Raw genomic sequence first — 20,977 nt, forward strand, 5'->3', positions numbered from 1 at the left:
ATTTATGAAATACTTTGTCTGACTTGAATTGGCACTTTTAAGGAATAAATAAATCAGTAGATCTGAAGGAAGTATCTGTTGAGTTCTCCTTCTGGACTCAATTTGTACAGGATGTATACATAAAAGGTATATGATCATCTTCAATGTTCAACACAGCCAGATATTCTACAAGATTGGACAGCAGCTTCTGAGATCAGGCTCTTTAAGTGGATATTCTCATTAAATCTACAGATATGCTTCTCTTGGACATAATGATAATGTGACATTGGGATGTAACTATAAACAATATTAAAATTGTTATGAATTGATGAAATTCAGAACTAAAGTATTCCTGGATGAATTCCAACGCAAGGGAAGAAAAGTCCAGTACTTCTGAATCAGAAGTGTTACCAAGATTAAACAATGTGTTTCCTTCTTTCCTCTGCTTTTTGACTGCAAAATGAATTCATGGTGTTAATACAGAGGCATACAGACTTGCTCTTTAAAGTCTTGGATGGTACAAGCAGGAGAGAGCTTCACTCTGTAGCTGACTGGATTCAAAATTTCCCACTTTCAAACGCACCATTAGCAAAAGGAAGGCAAATGAAAATATTGTTATGCTTTGCTAACAGTCAGATATGAGGGGGGGGGGAGGAAATCTCGCTTCCTTACAATCTGCAAAGGAATCCAAGATCTAACAAGGAACAGAAGTATTTTCCTTTTGTGAATCATGCTTTTGGCTTTGTTTGATTCAACCATTCTGTTCTTACCCTCTATTTTTCCCCTTTAATAAATTTTTTTCATGTCAAGGTGGGATCTTTTGTGCCATTAAAATGGTGGAGATTCAAACAAATAGCTTTCAAGTTTGCATGGGGCATTCTGAAACATCTTGGCAACAACTATCATTCCAGGTCAGCTTTTTCTTTCCTTTTTCTACAGCAATGTAAAAGCTGCTAGAACGATATGATGCTGACTGCTGTCACTGAACTGTTCTGGCTCAGTTTTCCCTCACCACAAGAAGAGACTATGAGACCTTTTTCTTTTTTTTCTTTTTTTTAAATAAAGTCACTCAAGCTCCTTGAAGAGACAACACAGAAGTGTAAAAACAACAAAAAAACCCCAAAAAACAAAAAAAAAAGATTTTCATTAGATTTTAAACCCTTCAAAATTAGAATGAGAATTAATGTTAATTCATTACTGAAATTGGAATTCTCCTCAATGCAATACTCAGTAATAATCTTAGCACTTCTGTCTGGCAATTGCTTCCAAGGGATTTTAATTACAAGATTTTATGCAACACCAAAGCGAATATGAATATGCTTTCTCATTGCAGAAACACAGCCTCTTTGCTCTTCCGTATCCTTCTGAAATAGGAATGCAACTTCAAGGCAACAAACTGGCACATAATAACCTGTATATGGTCAAGTGTGTAATGCCCCGAGTGTAATGGGTAATTAAAGCCCAGAGAAACACCTCTGGCCTCAGGAAAAGCACTGGAATGCATCTTGAATGTAGTCTGCATTTGCACATTAAAATACTAAATATGCCTTCTTTTCTGCCAGTCCAACTTGACCTCAGTAAAGACCCAAAGCTAAAGTGAATCCAGTCTATGCACTTGTAGGAATCCTAACAGGCACATTTTAGGAGTTCTGGGAAAACAAGGACAGCCCCCAGCACTGAACCCTTCCACAATAAAAACTGGCACATCAAGCCCACCTCAGGTTAATTAATCTTTTTGAACAGGTCAGCAGACTGAAGCTGAGGTCACAGAGTGGACCATGGGAGGATGGGAGGATGTGACTGGCAAAGACTCTCAGAGAGGCTTGAGCTCCTGTCTCCTTGTCTTGACCAGACAGCCTCATCTCCATTACCACTCCTCTGCTGTACCTCAACATTGGTCACCCAAATCAGATGGGGTTCAAGGAGGATCTCCTGCTTGCTGAGGACAGCACTGCAAAGTGACAGTGCAGTTCAGGCTCTCTGTCACAAACAAAAAAAAACTTCAAGATCCAAGCAAATCTGCAGGCCACGCTGCTGACTGACACCAGATCTTCCCTGCTCTAATTCCTACCCCATCCCAAATCAACATAAGGAGTTCAAGTGACCTTTTGTCTCCTTTATTTCCCCTTTATTCTCACAGAGGAGGTAAGGTGGGAGGGGAAGGGCATTTTCTGTGACAAATTCAATGGTCTTGCGGTAAAAATGGTTTCTACTTATTTTTGCACTGCACCAGGTACAACAGAGTACCCAACTTCAATCGCAGGTATTGCTAAGGTATAAGTACAAATAATCCATGCCAGGGATTTCACTGCATAGACAGCTTGGATCTGCAGTTTTCTTGAGTGCAGATCCAATTCAAGACTTTTAATACACTCAGATAGATTTAACTGACATGTGAGAAATGGCATAAACAGGAAATTATCAAGCCCTGGAACCATACAGCTTAAGTGTTCTTCATACAGCCACTACATGCCAGAAGACTCTTATTAAGTACATATAACATGATCAGAGCGAAGAAGGGCTGAAAAGCTAATAAAGGGCTGTGAATAAAATCTTCAACAAAATCAGAGAAAAAATGTGATCTTAACCTGCATGCAAACTCAAGTAATGGGGTTGCTTTAAGTTTCTTATGAACCCAATAGGATAAGATTGAAGCAATGATGATCTTAAAAATGTAACTGAAACCTATGCTGACAGTTAAATTTGTATCAGCACATGGTATTCTGAATTCTGCAACAGAATCTTAGAAGCAGCATATTACTTATGTGTTTCAAGTCAACGCACAGACAGAGGCAGTTGACGCAGCTTCTATGAATATAGAGGAGCTCTTTCTTGCATGAACCATCTGTCTTTCCACATGTAGTTCAACTTCTCTTTGGCTGGGGCTGAAAGGACAACCACTATTCACCTTCTACAGTGAGGTCTCTGCTAGGAATGGCAACAATTCACTGGAAAGGGGTAGTCTGTACTATCACCCCAAAGGCACTGAATGAGGTGTCTAAATGCATCATGTAGTAAGACTCTGAGATGAGATTCCCTTTTTTTTTTTTTTTTTTTTTTAAGTATCTCCAGAAACGCAGCATATGAAGAAAAGAGCAATCATTTCATGCTCATAATGTGGGCAGAAAGTTAGAAAGTAAAGGCTGATCTCAAGAGCAAGAGCATTATTGTGACTGAATGCAACAGGCCTAGTCTGCAAGTACTCATCAAACATGTTAACTCTAATATCCTATGGCCAGGAGCTTGAACACACCAAAAATAGTCAGACTATTGCCTCTAATGCATGGTGCCATGATCCTTAAGTTTTCCCATACAAGAACACCATTTCCTACTTAGCAATATGAAAAAAGATGGGCAGCAGAAGCCTTTCCAGAGCCAGTTTCTTAACCAGTGTCAAAGGAGATGGAGCACAAAGCAGGTTTACTATAGATGAAACTGTTGTTAAGAGTCATTATTTAAGTGCAGATGGCCCTAAAAGCAGACTCCAAGTTTGAAGTGCAAGCAGGAGGCAGAATACTGAAACCAGTATTTCATTACTTGCCTGTGATTACATTCATCTCAGCTGCTCCTTGACCCCACAGCCAGCGACAGAGCTAGGATTGCTCTCTGTTGCTTTTGACTGACTCCTGATACCAAAAAACCCTTTTGTTTTCCCTGATGAAGCATAATGTATTGTAAATGGAAAGTTTCTAACTCAGTTTAAACATGAAGCTACAAATATGCAGAAAGAAGAACTTTTTTTTATATGAGTTTCTTTAAATACAGCTGTGTCAGACAACGCAATTATATTCTGTTGCAGGCATTTTCTGCTAAATAGGACTGCATGATTCATGCAAATATGAGCGAGCTGCGGCGTTTCTAGGCAAATCAGATGACCCTAGCCATTACAGATACCGGTGCATCTGTGCTGGTATTGTGACAACAGTAAGCATCACTTCCAGTTTTATCCACAGATCTCACTGCACTCTGCAGAGGTATCATGGTAAGTATAATTTCAAAGACAGAGAAAACAAAATACAAACCCTGAATGCAGAGTTAAATAACTGGCAGGATATATTATACCTCCTGCCATCGTTCAAGTCACCATCACTCCTTCTCTCTGCTGACATGACTATCTCCTCACACTCAGCTAAGGGATACACCGGCCATCAGAAACATGGTTCCAGAAACACCCAGACTGTCCTTTTCACATCATAATACTTCAAAGGAGGCTGTACTGTCAGTAGGCCAGTACCTAGAGGGATCAGGTTAGTGCTGTACCTCAGCAAAATGGGCCACCCATAAAACAGGCCAAGTGAAGCCTCCATGCTTCAGTTTTACCCCAAGCTCAGCAGCATTGCTCTGCCAGTTTCCACAAGGCACTCTTCCCTCACAAAAATCCCTACAGTGTCAGTGAATATGAACAAATGTGTTCACTTCCACTTAATGCTTGGCTGTGTTAGTTTTAAGCCTGGCTATTGCGGGTGGCTTTTGGAGTACAGATAGTTCCAACTGTGTCACATTACTATTTCAATTCTGCAGTTAATCTTTACTCTTCCATGTGTACGAAAAAAGAGCAGCAACCTAACCTCTAGAATCCCCATTCCTTTACCTAGATACCTTACCTTGAGGGGAGGATATATATTTTTCTTTTAGTGATTTGCCAACTGCTACAGAATTAGTTTTTCCTCCCTCCTCAAGAAGTTAACTGTGTCTCCGGTAGGTGGTGCAATCGGACGGCAGGTTCAGACATCACTGCACAGCACGCTCCTCGTTAGCCCGAGGAGATGGCCAGCATCACATAAGCAGGAGGACAGCTGGGAAAAAGGCCAGCAATCAGGATAGCCCAGTTACCACATATTTTTGCTGAAGCGACAGGATAAGTGACATACTTCTGCTCACTGTAAGGCTTTCTCTGATGTTGTATGTTGCTATATTCAACAACTGTTTCTAGTAAAACGTGGTTTGAGAAAAATAAGGAAACAGAAGACTCAGGCTTTACCTTTTCACCTGTTAAAGCTACCATGTCCAGAGGCCCGTACATAAAGCGCCCAACCAGTACCTGAGGACCATCTTCTGCTGCAATGACATCGTTAGCTCTATGATTGGCAGTCACATTCTGAAATGAACGCAGAAGGAAAAAAGGGCAGTTTTTGCTTTTGAAGAGCAGCTATCTCTACATTGTTACTACGAACAGTGACATAGACAAAAAGTCCTGGACAGCGTGTTTGAGCTACATCTCGGCGCATCTGTAAAGCACCTAGCAAAACTGGGCTCCCATTTCACCTGGAGCCACAATCCCAGTAACAGTGTGTTCCTGAATAGAGGTTCTAGTGAAAATGCTCAATATGACCAAATAAGAGAGTACTTTTAAGGAATACCAGTTATCTTTCACTGCAAGTGTTGCTACAGACTCACATGATTTTGTGTAAGACACACTCATGAGGTACTTTTGCATATTTCTTAATAGCCATAATTTTTCACACCAAAAAGCAAGCAATCCTCCCTCAAGAAGATTTTAGCTGAAGATCATGTTTAATCCCGGTGTGTACTTATGCCCCGGTGCAAAATGTATTCATACCAACATTTACAGTGGTGTTTAATATTTGTTAAAAATGTATCTAAAATTAACATGGCTATTTTACTAAGAAAAAGGTCAGGATTTCAGCTAGTTTCCAATAGAAATTTTCTCATGATTTGAGGGTTTTTTTTAATACACAAGCTCCTAGAAATCATGAGAGTCCGGATTTGGTATTTCTAGCTGACATGGCATTTGTAGAATTAAATAAATATTTTTCTTAGGTTATGAACTCAGGTAGCACATAAGAAAATAGAAGGAGAACCTCCTGCTCAACTGAAATGTAAGGCCCTTCTGTTATTTAGAGAAAGAAACGTATTTTCTCCCAACATGTCAAAATAAACCAAGAATAAATTGTTCTTATTCCCTAACTCTTAATTTGTTTGCCTCTAGGTTGTGCTTAGCAGTTTTCAGCTCTTTAGTTATCTTCGTTATGTAAAATTCACACCTCAGGAGATTGAACTCCATTTAAGTTCCTGCAAAACCCAAGTTCTGTAGCTGCCATGGGTATTCAGATTTATACCTACTCTCAACTTGACATGTGTCCTTTTGCGTAGCCATTTTTCTCGTGGATTCGATGGGCTTAGCATTGCTGGATCCAGGCTGTCGTTTTCCTTGAAATTTACATTTTCATACCTCATCACCTGAAACAATATCAACATTGTAATAAACAGTACACGGCCTGGGGAATCCCGTACTTGGTAAAGAAAGGGGAAGTGCATTACTGCCCCAGTTGAACGATGCTTCAGAGCTGATAGCACAAATGGAGTAGAAAGAGATACAGGCCATACATTCACATTAACTGATGGCCAGCAGAGTGAAAGCAGGTCATATGTCTATACAATTAACCTCAAATACTTACTAAACAGCTTTTCCACTCACAACAGAGCCTGTACATTCTTTTACATTCAAATCCTCCCCTGAATCACAAAAATCCAGAGAAAATCGTGAGAACATTAGGATGGAATCAGGTGACAGTCATGCTGTCTGCTTGTGGTCTGCAAAGCATCCAAAAGTCAGTAATGCAGTTTAAGACCACAGAAGTACTTGTTAATGTTCTTTATAGGGCAGAGGTCAGCTTCCTGACTCCATCTATACTGATTTTCTATACGTACATTCAAGCAGAATGGTTCTTACCGCCTTTCAGATCTTACCACTGTAACAGGGAACAGGCTCAGGATTCAGCCTGTGGCTGGTAACACCAGGTAAGAGGACTGTAATTTTGAACATGCAGAATCATATAGGCTACACTGCTTCTTTTGATCTAAATACCACCTGCTTACTAAGAAACTTATATGCCCTCCTCAGATTTCTGGGGACAACCCACAGACTTCAGTAAGACAGTGCTTGTGGTTTCACTAACTAATGGGATCAGGGATAGCACAAGGCTATTCCAATTTGAATGAGAAATAGCTTGTGAAAGAGGCAGGGTAAGCTAACAGAAAATGACTCAAGTTGAACAGTTTGCTTTCCATCCTGAAGCTTCCTGGGCTGGGTTTTCCACTCTGGGTGCCATCTCTAGAACGGTGGCCTGGAACGCCTTAGAAAGCCATCTCATATACAGTCCCCTGTTGCATTAAGCCTTAGAAAAGCAACTAACTTGCAACATGTCATAGTCATGCTGAGACATGAGTGTGTTTTTTAATAAACTGGCATAAATACCATTCACTGGAGGGCACGTGCAGGAAATATATATGCCCAAAGGGCATACATGAGCCATTAGCCTTAATCCCAGTAAAGGCAGAATGTCCAGCCTATGCTGGAATTAACCAGTTCTTTATGCACTGCTGTAACCTCACATATTGCTTTAGAGGCATGTTCCGAACACTTGAAGGGCTCATTAAATTATAAAAACTGAAATACACACATAAGCCTAGATAAGACACAATACAACTTGATATGGATGCAAGGAGAACAAAGAGAATAAAGCAGGAATGATTGCTGATAGAGAAGTGGGCTTCGGGAGGTGTTTGAAAGGAGATGCAAGAATGCTCTGATGCACTCAAGTTAAAAAAAAAAATCCTGAGAGACAAGGAGATGACAGGAGATATGAGAGCGCTACAAAGAAAAAAGTGAAGTGTGAACGCAGGATTATCTGGGGTCCTTGAAGAAGAAAAAAAAGGGATTTGCATTCTGTCACTTCCAGTAGAAACCCTTCCTCTACTTTGGGATGAATAACAAGTAAGATTCCTGTTCTGGAGATTATTTTGGTTCATGAAAAAAATCTCCAGCAACTTTTGCTTTGCAGTGATTGCAGTGACACTAGTTATAAACAAAGTTTATTTAAATTAGCTTTTAAAATTCTGCAGTGGAAAAGCAGTAATTGCTGGATGACACATATGGACTGGAATCATTTATACTAAAGGGTGTTTTGAAAGGACACTCAGAGGTTGGAAGGAGTCTTAGTATTTCATCAATTAAAAGCAGCAATCAAAAACTCTACAAATGGTCTGGTTACCAGCCAGATCCTCTGCTGCACATTCCACTCTCAGAGGCTGAGTACAACTTCACAGCGCGATTCTAGTCCTTTCTTATAAACACCCATCATCACTGCCCATTCAGTACTGGGAACTCTCTTCTCCCTCAGCAGCAGTTTTAGGCTGGAGGAAATTCAGCCACTGAGTTTCCATCCCCTGGAGCTACCAGCTGAGCCTGCAGGCAATTAACATTGACCCCAGCACTGGGAGCAGGAGACAGAGGGAGCAAACACTTGGAAACCAGCTGAAAGGAACTGTGGGAGAGGCAGGCACACTGACATTTTCGAAACTGATTTAATGAACAAAAGTCACTGCAGTTTTCTGCATTACTTTTTCTGCCCTTTGTCAAACAGTAGCTGTTTTATTATTCACTGGATGTAAAAAGACACTGATCCTTTGGTTAATCCAAATTAGACTGCATGTGACTGGCTTTTTGGGGCTCACTTTGGGTTCTGCACTTATCCTGCAGAAGGTTTCATACAAATGCCACTAAGCTGTTTTCACACCAGGTGAGATTTCTCAGCCACACCAATTTCTCCTGAGGTACAGGCACTGCATTATTCCCAGTCACTGAGAGCAGCCGTCTACACCCTGGAACAGCAGGGAAAACAGAGATCCATAATATGCCTCAGAAATCAATTCTGAGGAGACAGCACACACAATGTCTCCAAATAGTCTAGCATATTTACAGGAGAAAACCCTAAGCAACAGTCTTTTCCTATACACTTCTGTTTCAGTCTCCTTATTTCTTACACCGTTTACAGTGGCTTAGAAAACTAAGTACCAGGTGCAATGCTGGAACGCAAGGGATGGTGGAGAGGGAAAAAACTACTGTATTTATCTTTCCAAATTCAACTCACAATCCGCTCTGAGGCCCTGATTCAGGAAAGCACATAAGCCTGCACTTCAGACACCAGCCTCATTCACTTTCAACAGGATTGAAGAATGTACTCAAAAGCCAGTGTGCACGTAAAGGCAGCACTGAGCACAGTCCTCTTTCAGAAAGGCATCTCTAATCTCAGTATAATCAACACGTCCATTACAAGGTGCGACTGCAACTCTTTGCTATCTACAGATAAAGCTTGCCTACTAGATGTCTCTAGAGGTTAATTTATGTATTTGTATTGTCCATGCAATGTGTTGTCCATTAATTCCCTGTGTGAGACTCTCATTTTAAGTATCAGATGAATATCTAAATCCCTGAGGCAGGTCTGAAGGGTTCCTACCATCCAAAAGATGGCAGTCATACCCAGCTATACACCTCTTGACTTGATTTTCTCATGGGAGCAGTATTTTAAAACTGTTGTTAGACCTTAGCTAATCATTTGATATTTAGTAGAGATCTACGTAATAAAGCAAAACCGGAAATAGCCTGTTTCTTCAAAAAGACAAGAGGAAACAAAAACACAATACAGGCCGTCCTGATTTGGGGTTCAGGAGGAGGTAGGAAGGTGTGCGTGACAATGCCTTGTTCCCAGTCACGGAAATCAATAGTAAGTACACCAGCCAGTAGTGCTAATGGGGGACTGCTGTTCCTCTCACCTCTCCAGTAAATCCACATCTGTTATTCCCACATCAAGGTCTATGTGATGCAACCACAAGCAGCTATCTAACTGAATCAAAGATTAAAACACTTATCAGTCTTGGAAGATGCACTCAGCAAACACAGTATTAGTTGCTATAGAAAGAGAGATCAATGACCTGTCTCAAAATGAATGCCACGACGTCTGTTGATTCCCAGTAGCTCGCATGGAAGAGATGTGGCAGGGCCACAGTCGGAAACGCCGTGAGTACATCTGGACAGTACAAGGCATAATCTATTCGTTTTGTTCCCCACCACTTGGCAGTAACTACCAACAAAAAAAAAAAAAAATCACATTTCTGAAAGATGCCTTCTTAATAAGTCTGATGCTGTCTTTCATTTTAGGATAGTTAGTTGAAGTCTTCTATTTTTTTAATCCTGACATTTAGGTTCTATTAAAGGTATCAATCAAACACAAAAGTACTGTTTTCACTGACTGCATCATCACTTAAATGTCTGCAACCTACCCAGTCCTATCGGATTCAAGTTTTGGGAAGCAGAGATCAGCCCAGCATGATTCCCATTGCTTTCTGGTCTACGGAGAATGCACAATGAATGACTAATAATTTTATAAAGTTTTAGAGTACAAATTGTAATGCTTCCCAAATGGTGAACACAATATTGATACATGACTGACGGTCCATAACAGGACAATAAAATGATCTATAGCAGTTTTAATAATAAGTAACAATTCTTATCTGTCTACAGTTCTTCACACTTAGAACATATTTCCAAACACCAGTTAGTATGAAATCCTTAATAACTGTTTATGAGCACAGCCTTAATATAAAACTGTGACTTTGCTTCCATTACTTTATCCACTTAATTATAAACAGAATAGGAAGTTAAATTGTGTTATTTAAAATCACAGCAATTTATGCTGTTATCATGCTCCCCAAATATCCAAGCAGGCAATTTTCCTTTTCAGAATAAAATTTCCACATAAAGGATGTGGGCAAAAGGGTTGAGGCTGCATCAGACAGCACACTGAACTAAGCCACACTCACTGTTGGTGAGGTATGCTGATGGCAAACTCTCTGTTGACCCTGAGGTTTCGCTGTTTGTGCTGACCAAGCTTGACCTCCTTGATTTGCCTTGCAGTTGACTGGGTGCGTTTGGAGATTCCGGACTCTCCTGAGGGAAAGGCAAGTTCAAAGAGCTGTTCTCAAGGAACAGAGCACTGTGGTTGTGGATAGCGTCACCTGTAGGTTATAGAAGTGAAAAAACAAAGGGATGAACAGCATGTTTTCCTTTCTTTTTTTTTTTTTTTTTTTTAATACCAAAACTAATGAACATTTTCCTGAGTAAGACCAGATTTAATGACCACAGATGAAACTCCTTCAGGGGAAGGAGAACAGCATGACACAGTAAGACTAAACAGAGGAAGCACACTCTACTGCCATCAAAATGCAATGGTAGCTGGGTGCTTTGGCCAAGATCTTCCAAAATGAATAGTGATGCTGGGAGGTTATTTTATGGCACACTCAACCCTACCCACCTCAAAGTCATTCTCTGAGAAGAGCTAAGCAGCCCTGGGAATCTGTGATACTGCACTTGTCCTTTTCCTGACATGAGCAAAATGGCTTTAGAAGGAGTGCCTTCAGAGAGGGTATCTGCTGGTTTGCACGTTCCTAAATGGAACAAAATTCTTATTTCTTCATGCCACTCTGACAGATAAGCTATGGAATACGGCTAACACATGTATTTAATGAAACAAAACAAACTCTTCCTCCTGAGGTGTTCTGAAACACATGTAAGAATGTATGTGCATTTAAATAAAAGCATTACTTGTAATTTTGCTTGAAGCAGCCTGAACATCCTGCTGTACCTATGAAAGGCAGAAGCCCAAACATATACCAGTGAGACAGGACATACAGCATAGATCAAAAGCAGCTGACTCCTCAGTGTTGTTTTTCAGAGGACAAACCTCCTAGAGAGATTAAAACATACCCAAGAGAAGAAAAAGGGGACCCAGTTCAATGCACAGAATACAAAGGAAAGGTGGTGAACTTTGACAACGTATTGCTTTATTCCTGAGCATATTTTAGTCCTGTTCAAACAAATAACTGCATCAGGCTGTGTTCATCTTCCACATGTTTTTGGCTCGGAGACTCTCCTGTACAATTCCTTATGCAGTAGAGTCCTGGAATGTATTTTCTTTAGCTTTTCAAGTCTTACAAACTCTCATTGCAATGAATGCCTCAGTGGCACACACAGAAGAGAGTAATGGGATTTGCTAACAAATAAATAAAAGTTGCTGTTTTAAAGGACACCATTCCTTTAAAAAATGCATTGGAAGCATAAGCATCTATAGATTATCAGAACTGGTAAAACTTGACATTGTTAAATGAGAAAGAATAGCAGCACAGCTCCCCACAATCTCCTCCATCTCCAAAAACTGATACAGCTGGAAAGATTCTGGCTTGTTTTCATGCACGCCTGAATATCTTAGCTGAGTGAGGTAACAAAAGGAGCTCTTATTTTAAGAAATATTTTTGTAAGTCCAGGTATCAGAGAGAGGAAAAATCCATGCAGTCAACAGAATCAATCCTTTGTGAACAAAAAACCTTTAATTCCAAAATGATCTCAAAGCACTTGCATTTAAATGGGAGGATTTCATGCCCACTGAAACCTACCCAACTTAGGCGTAAAATGCAGCCAAGAGTTAACTCTGCACAGAGGTTTAATACAAAAGCATTCCATGGAACACTTGGTAATCACTACAGCTCAGGAATTTTTGTTTTACAATATATCTAACAGACAGTGATTACAGATTTATGTGCTGTGGAGGGGAATCTTCTGACCCAGTGCTTTAGATGAGCTCAAAAAGAACACCCTTTGTTCCCAAATCACTTGCAGAGTTCTCTGCTTCCAGAATCACTCTATGTGATGGGTTTGTTCCATCACAAGAAGGCTGGTAAAATCTATCAGTGCAACATTTTCACTTTGCAGAACAGCCAGAGGGAAGTATTCTTACTGTGCCAGTTGTTTAAAAGAGGGCTTACTTTTCAGATAGCCTTAGAAATCTCAGTGACAGAATTTGTGCCTCACTAACCAGTGGGATTTCCAAGTACGCAGCCAGGCCGTACACTAACCCCAAGTCAGAATGTAAACCAGGGTACGCCTCTTCCACTGAAAGAAAGCCCAGACACGTGGGTGAGAAGAGAGCACATAACCCCTCAGTTTGGACTGTCCCCCAGCTTAGCTATTCCTTAAGGCAATCCTCTAGGGAGGAGGCAGGTCTTCAGGTTATTCTGCGCCCTGACAACAGTGTTTGCAGATAAAGGCAAGTGTTAGGCAAAGAAACATGATACATGGAAGAAGCCTACACCTCAAAACCAACCATCTGCTAGCACCTATATGCTGCAACTTCGCTAGACAAATGTGCAACAGCTTTCTACCATGAGTGAAGAATGTCAGCATAGATAGAGAGATAAATAATGAATAGAAAAGTCTTTGAAAAGGCAACTGGGATGGCAGAGACCAAATTAAGCTATTAATGAAGGCAATTAAGCTATTACTTGACTAGATGATCTCCAGAGGTCCCTTCCAACCTCAACCATTCTGTGACTCTGATTTTTCAGTACTCTGTACTAGGCAGCAAAATAAAACCAGCTGCTCACAGTAGGGAAGAGCTATAGGTGAATTCATACTTCTACAGCTTAAGACCTGAAAGGCTGAATGAAAGTCATAATCTCTCCTCTGGATATAGGAATCTGTTCCCAATCCCTTACTAAATTTGTGCTGTTATGTTCCATGCTAGAAATAAGCGAGAATCTGATAACAGAGCCTGTCAAAAGCCTGACATTCCCAGCCTCTCTCTACCATGCAATGGAAACTTGATTTCTAGCAACAGTGAAGACAGAGACTCTTGAGCTGTTGAAAGGAAAATATATCGCCAATGGAGGACAGGAGCATTACTTTTCCAAACCAAATGTCACTAGTGGTATTTTCTATTGTCCTATGCTTGTCATCATTACCTGTAGGACACCCACAACTGGTGCATGCGACCCAGCAGTTCATGTCTAATCATAAGCCGCCTTCTTCTCATGTTGTTTAACACTTATTTTCAAGGAGAGGCCCTAAGCTTATACTAGTATCATGTAACAGTATTTAAAAAATACAGCTTCACCTTGAAAAGAAAGAAATTGTAATTTCAAGAGTAAAAAACTAGTCATTCAACATTGCAACTTTTCACAAAATTACTTGTAATTTCAAGCAGTCTGTTTAAACTACCTATTTTAATGTCAGCACAGTTTTAAACACTACTGAAAGCACAGACTGATACCAAATGTGAACACTGATTATTGTTTTTCCTTAAAGACATCTGCATTAGAAAAAAGTACACACTATGATAAAGAACTATTAATGTATAAATGTTAGTATCCCATTTCAAATTTTAATCTGAAAATTTAATACAACTGAATTTCTGACAGAGCAGTTTGTTATGAATGTTAAATGATGTGACTCTGGATTAACTGTTGCTTTTCAAACACTGATTTAATCTGCTTCCACCTGATTTGCATTCAACATACACATTTTTAAGCAAATAAAACATAGGTAGGGATGTGTGTGTGTGCACGTGTGAGTGTGCATATGTGAGTGTGTGTGCACACATGAGTGTGCATGTGTGTGTATATGCATGCGTTCTACTGCAGGGAACAGGTTCCCACTGATACATATTCACCTCTGGCTCCAACAAATAGAAAACACTGCCATTTTACCATATTAGCCTCCAATCTTAAACTCTAAATCCTGATATGGCTTTTGAAATATCCTGCTGAGGCCCGAATTCATCTCTGAATCTGTAGCAAAAAGAAGAAATCTAATGTACACATGCACACTGATAAATTCAATTCTTGCATAGTGTTACAAGTCAGGACGCTTCACACCTACATAACCTTATCTCATTTTCTACATCAAACTTCTTACAAAGTCAAAACAGCACAATTCCTTCTACCATCACCTTTCTTATCCCCTTCATCCTCTTTCCTCCCTGCCTAGCAGTCTGTTTTGATTTTTCCCTGATTTAAGCATTCATTATCCACCATGACTACCTCTCAACAGCCTACACAGGAAAAGAGGAGATAAAGTGACTTGCCAGTGCTCTAATTTCTCCTCGGATAGAATGGCGATAAACCAACTACAGGTGACCAAGAGAAAGAGTATCTGAAATAATAGGTAAATCTAGGCAAAAGTAAACTGACTGTAAAAATATACAGTTTAAAATCATGGTATCTGTCAACTCTACTGAAAACACGGAAGCTTGCAAACAACACTTCAACTAAAGCAATGGTACCACTTTCCAACCCTTCTTTAATACAGCTAATATCATAAAAGCTCATATGTAAGAATCAGTTTTTCTCAGTGATGTTCTTTGTTCAGTTCTTGTTAAATATGTCCATGCCACTCTGTCCCAGATGACCCAACTTGTTTTTAGCAGTTTAACACATTTGTATTTCAAATGCTCTCGAGGTGTGTAAGGACAGAGAAAGCTCAAGAGAACTGTAGGTAAGGTGAGCTATAAAAACAGGTACTGTACCTAACTGGTGAGATTTTCCATCCCCCAGCGGGTATCTCTGGTACCGTGGGACACTGAATGGAGGCAGGAGATGGAATCTTTTCTCCAGCAATGGTTCAAGTCTGCAGGCAGAAGGATCAGCAGAGTGAAAGAAACTGTACACTTGGCTGCAGGCTGGGCGTACCTGGCATACTTGAATGAGAATGAGACAGAAAAAGAGAGTTCAGTGTTGCCCCTTTGCAATTTCCAAGGAGGAACATGATTAATGTGGTCTTCTGCAAACTCCAGACTAAAACATATATCTGGCCACAAGAAATGTAACTAAATTGTTTGCTATTCCCTCTTTAAAGAAACACTCTTCACTGTTAAGAAGTTTACAGAAACAACATAATCAGAGGTACAGGCAGAAGTAAAGACCAGCACAGAAACAGATGGAATCAAGAAAGGCAACAGAAGTTTAAAAGCCTTCTAAATGCATTATTGAACATTACAGCTATGATGTTCTGCACTTCAAATATTTACTAACAAAATGATTTGATATGCCTGTTACATAGAGAGGACAAATCTAGATGAAAGCAGGAGCACGTAGGTGACAGAAAGCACTGCAGTTTCTGAAGTCAACTTACAGAAGCTAATGCATAGAAATGAGGTTGGACATATTGTAACAGAAAAGCAATGCTTATGATGCTTGCTGGAGAGACGCAGCTTCTGGGATTTTTGGGCTGCAGCTGTAAAGCATATTTGAGAATTGCCCACTTGCTCGGTCAATAGGACACACTTTCAGCTGAACACACAGCACAGAGAGATAACTTATACTCAAATGGGTGATCATACAAAGACTGCTAGGGTATGTAAAATGGTTGGTGTAGTCACTTCTCACTGAGCCAAGCCACACTTGGATCACTCTGAACCTTGTCAGTGTGTGTGGATCAATTCATTATGGGATAATCACACTTAACAGACTTTGCATATTACTGCACCACACACATTACAACAGTCAATTTATTAACTATCAGAGTAAAGAAATGATTACAGTATTTATAACAGATGTTATGTCTGCTTCCCATGAACTCAAGCAGGACCTATTCCTTAATGTTTTCAAACCTGCTGTGCTAAGAAATAATCTCTAAATGCTCTTTGATTGAATTTATGTTTCTTTGCACTGATCTCATAATCATGACAAAATGCATGATGCTTTTCTTGGAAAATGCATTTGGTACAGCATTGCTCCCATGCACCAGCCAAACACATGTTTAATTAGAAACGATGAACAAAGCTGTTAACGTTTCAATATTAGGTGCTGCAAAGTCTTCTGATGGAATCCATCTTAAGTGACATGTCTCACTGGAGCACGCATCACGGAATTAAAAAACAAAACACAATGCTTAGGGTCTGCCTTATTTTTAAGCTTTTCAAGCAACAGCCACAGCACTTATGCATCAGCAAATTTAAATGAAGCAAAATTGACACTGTACATCTTCCTCTGCAGCAATCATAGCTACTTGGGCAAGCTGAATGACAAATTAAAGAGCTACACCAAAAACCACTGCATTATTTTGGTTTTATCAAGTCCTTTCCTTGCTGCTGGAAGGACTCTAAAAATGCACATCATGTTGATGGCTGTTAACAGTGGTATATTGAGACAAATCTTGATGTAGGATATGTCGATACAGCCAAGCTCTAAGCCTAAAAGAATGCCTCTGAGTTGTAATAACAACATTGCCATAGGCAGATCAGAACAATACTTTGCAGCAAGGTCTGCTCTATAAAGGCTAGAGCAGAGGGATAGCATGCTTCCTCTCAATGAGTAATTAATGTTTTATTGATCTTAGTAAAGGACTTCTCAAGATACTGCAACATCAAGGCCCCAGTTCCAGAAAGCATTAATTTTAAAGATCAGGCATGTGTTTACATATCTTTTTGAACTGGCACAAAAGCAAGATTGTCTGAAAAGGGAGAAAATTTCAACTGCTTAGAGGAGCAATAGAATGGGGTGTCCTAGCTTATGAATAACTGGGAAAGAACGCAAAATCCTGAGTAATTTGTGATGTGAGGAGGAAAGAAAGGAAGAAGCTCCCCTAATTTAATATTTAAAGAGAAATTCTACCCTTTCCTCCAGTTCATCCTGTTAGATAAATCACACTCAGCCCACGTAAACCACTGAAATATGGTATTGTCAGATATTCGCAATGCATGAACTCCACCACAATGTGTACCACATTTGTGCAGCTAATCATCTAAGTTGACATCACCCAACAGCTACCTCTAAGCTTTGGAAACATCCCTTTGTGGGCAGAAAACAGGTAAGATCTCACTGTCATAAGCTAATGGCCCTGTAGAAACCAATCAGTAGTAACAGCAGCCACTACTGAAAAAACTACACCATGAAGGAAAGCAAGGGCACTTCCTGTTGTTCGTTCTCTTAAGATTCTGTGTAAAGCTCACATAAGTTTAAGCACTTAACCACAGCACTTAAGTCTTAAGTCAGGCACCTTGTTAACTATGGCTAAACCTATAATAAAGGGAGAGTGGTACACCCATTCAGAGGGTGACCACGCTCAGTTCACTGGCCACATATGAAGACTAGACCCCTCCTCACATAGGTACTGTATTCAACATCTAAGACAGATGTAATGAATCAGGCCCATGGGCACCATTCTATTGGGTGCTATGTGCTATATTGTCTAGAAGGAGACTTATGTCATGAAGATGTCAACACAGCCTCTCAAGAAATGCTCTGGGACCAACCTTCCTTCAATAAGACGCTGGTATATGTTCCAGTTCAGTCAAGCCATGAACTTTTATCTTCTTTGGGCGTGCAATGTGTGTTACATTCTGCATTCACTGACTCACTCTGAGAATGGTGCAACATCTGTTTAATTCTGGGGGATTTTTGTCATACAAAGTGAACAGTGTGGGTGCCTTTGGGAACATTCAGTCAAGCTCTGGTTCCTTCCCAAGCTCGCTTTGCAAAACATTTTAGATTGTGACCAGTGGCAATTACTATGCTTCCCAGCTACAGGATAACCAAAATCTGCTGTGATGTCTGCTGGATGTTGATTTTTCTAGTAAGGATGGCTTTGCGCATCAAACAATTAGCACATCTGGTTACAAAGGAAAGGGAAGTGGGAGATAATCAGACTGTTTCTTGAGGATTTCTTGTTGTTTTGTTTTCCCACTGGCAAGCAAATAGGAACTTCTCACCCTCTCTGTCCCATTCCCAGCATTAAGTCAGTCAAAAAACTATGATCTGCAAGATTTCTCTGTGAAGTACCTTTCCACAGACCTCTATGAAACACTGTCAGGTACTTTGCTCTTTTTCATACCACACTCTCCCAAGCAGGACAGTGTCAGGATACAAAATACCCCCATCAGGGTTTACTGTTCCATGAAATCTGAAAAAATTCTCCCATGTATTCCAGATAATCACATCACAAGAGAGAAGTGGAAGTGAAATACCAGCAGGAGGACAAAGTTCCAAGACCACTTTTGATGGCTTTCTTAGAGCTGTGTTTTGTTCCTATCAGTTGCCAGAAAGTGACGGTATTTGAACACAGCAGAAATTAATTCTTTGCAAAGAAAGTATAATTCTCTTGCAGAGCCCAAGTGGTGTGAAATATGTTCTACGAGGTGAAGCATTGCACTGCACTATAATTAAAACCGTATTTTGGCTAGCCTAGAACACTGATGTACATATTTACAGATTTAGTGATTATAAAGTAGAGCAGCAACTGGATACTATTCTACCAAGCTCAGCTTTCCTCCCTAGTGGGTAATATATTGGTTTATTCTTTCGTTCTCACCATGTTTAAAATTAACTGTCAGAGCCAAAAATAAATGAATAGCTTAACATAATTAAATCAGTTGTCTAACTGTACCTTCTAATACTTCCTGTACATTTGCATGAGCAAGCTTGTAACATGTTGCAAACAGAAGCAAAAGGACACAGATTTGAAGAGTAAATTTATTATCCTAGAAAATGTCTGTTTACCCACTAAAGAGATATGATTCCTTCTTGTTCAAGTGGTGAAAAAAATTCTCACCTACAAAACGTATGAGTGTTTTTCCCAACATAAGTAACAGTGGCACAGCTCTATTCTGTTAGCACTGTGTTAGCAGCTAAAAGACACTATTTTGCTAAGAACTGGACAATACAGGGCAAGGTGATGCTTCTTTCCATCAGAGAGCTTGTACGGGTAATTTTGGCTAACTTTGTTTGTCTAACGCTCAGGAAAACAACACTAGGAGGAGGGAGAGGGGGGAGAAGAAAAGAGAAAAGGAAAAAAAGAGCGCTCCACTGTGGTTTCTCTACATCAGTGATGATGGGAATTTTTCCTGAATACAGGCACAGTAGGTAGACAGAGACAAAGAAAGTCAAGAATGCAATCAGCAGGGTTATGAGTTCACTCACAGGTTGTCAGCATCAGGCAAATTATGACATTTAGTGGCAATGAGAAAGCATATCCTCTGAGTTAGCAGCTGTTTTCATACTACTCTTGCAACTTGACAAAGGAATACTGCATATCACTTGCCAAAGGAGATTACTTCCGACTATTGTGACATTTAGCACTACTAGCCAGCATCCTCATCATTGAAAGCGAGTGCCGAACACTCGCTCATTACAACTATATGAAGGCAGGCTGCTGCCACTTTGCAGGTGTAACTAGATGCTCATGACATATCTGGACTTCTGAAAAACAGTGAGGAAATTTTCATGGGCTAGCAAGCCTCCTATAAGGATAAGCAGCACACAGAGTGGAAGAATTCTGCTGAGACATACAAATGATCAGTGATTCAGAAAATAAGGACTGAGATTAGACAGCATAAGGACCACAGAACGGTCTGCTGGAGGGCATACAGAAGTGTCAAGGATGCACTCGGGGGCAACAAAATATTAGAAGAGAAATAAAAGACATTTGGCAAGAAGATAAAAAAGGTGGAATGAAGATTTGGTTTTAGTCAGATTCCTGTTAATGTAAAGATAAATGAATATCCAAAACACTGAAAGTAAAACATGAGAGAACATATCCATTCTGCACATGGAACAGACATATGTCGATCTAATTTTCTTTCCCTTCAAGCTTTTTTTTTTTTCTTCCTAATTAAAAAAGTCACTGACAAATCAAAGTAGTAACAACATCCTGGACTGTATTTCTTACATTTCCAGATAGCTCTGTACCTTTCATTTCACTAAAAAGGGCATCTGAATACTCTCACCTAACTTCCAACTGTCTGCATGATAGGAGGTTTCTCTTCATCTGTTTCCCTCTCAACTGTGCCATAATTATCATTTAAAATTGGGATTCTCTTATCAAGCACACCTCTAAGGACTGGTTATGCTTCAAGGAGACTCTGCTCACCTTGGAAATCTGTTTGAAATGCTGGTCAGTTGAGCTGCTCTCAAAACATGCTCTCTCCAGGATACTAGAGGGAGTATAAAAGTGAGAGCCAATCTGAAGAAAGTATTTGCAATAGTTCAGACATTTTGACAGGGAAAATTTGTATTAATTACTAGTATTTTAGAGGGATACTAGAACTGAGACTGAAGAAAGAAGGACTCCTGACTAGAGAGTTTAGAAACATACAGTGCCAGTCCAATTAATTATTTGAGCGCATTGAAATTTGCCATCTAGCTCTAGCTAATCGCAATTCTTTATAGTTATCACATACATCCACTACAAATTTAAACAGAAATGAGACTGGGACCTTGACCTCTGCGCAGGGCTGCCACCAAAATATTACAGAACTCAGAGGCTGTGTTTGTTCTTTGCTTTTCAGTATCTAAAAGTAAAAAAGGAACTGTGTGGTGTATTAACTTCTTCCTAACTGGCGTAACAACATTTGCTGCGCAGAACAGTTTG

The 20,977-nt window shown here is 40.0% G+C and overlaps 1 protein-coding gene across 18 annotated transcripts in view; it reads right to left on the reverse strand.

Moving 5' to 3' along the window:
• Nucleotides 1-20,977, reverse strand: part of PITPNM3 (PITPNM family member 3) — a 151,994-nt gene that overhangs the window by 12,057 nt on the left and 118,960 nt on the right. For 16 of the 18 annotated variants that reach the window (XR_010392235.1, XM_064522975.1, XM_064522970.1 and 13 more), the window contains 5 exons: nt 15,138-15,308; nt 10,603-10,797; nt 9,715-9,863; nt 6,064-6,180; nt 4,961-5,077 (listed from right to left, as the gene is read on the reverse strand). Coding sequence is in view for 17 of the 18 variants with exons in the window: in XM_064522975.1 (XP_064379045.1) it covers nt 4,961-5,077; nt 6,064-6,180; nt 9,715-9,863; nt 10,603-10,797; nt 15,138-15,308 (749 nt within the window). In the remaining variant the exon portion in view is untranslated. The remainder of the gene's footprint in view (nt 1-4,960; nt 5,078-6,063; nt 6,181-9,714; nt 9,864-10,602; nt 10,798-15,137; nt 15,309-20,977) is intronic. The other 2 variants (XM_064522981.1, XM_064522976.1) reach the window with 2 other exon arrangements.

Source organism: Dromaius novaehollandiae, chromosome 19 (assembly GCF_036370855.1).
Source record: "Dromaius novaehollandiae isolate bDroNov1 chromosome 19, bDroNov1.hap1, whole genome shotgun sequence".
NCBI classification, from domain to species: domain Eukaryota; kingdom Metazoa; phylum Chordata; class Aves; order Casuariiformes; family Dromaiidae; genus Dromaius; species Dromaius novaehollandiae.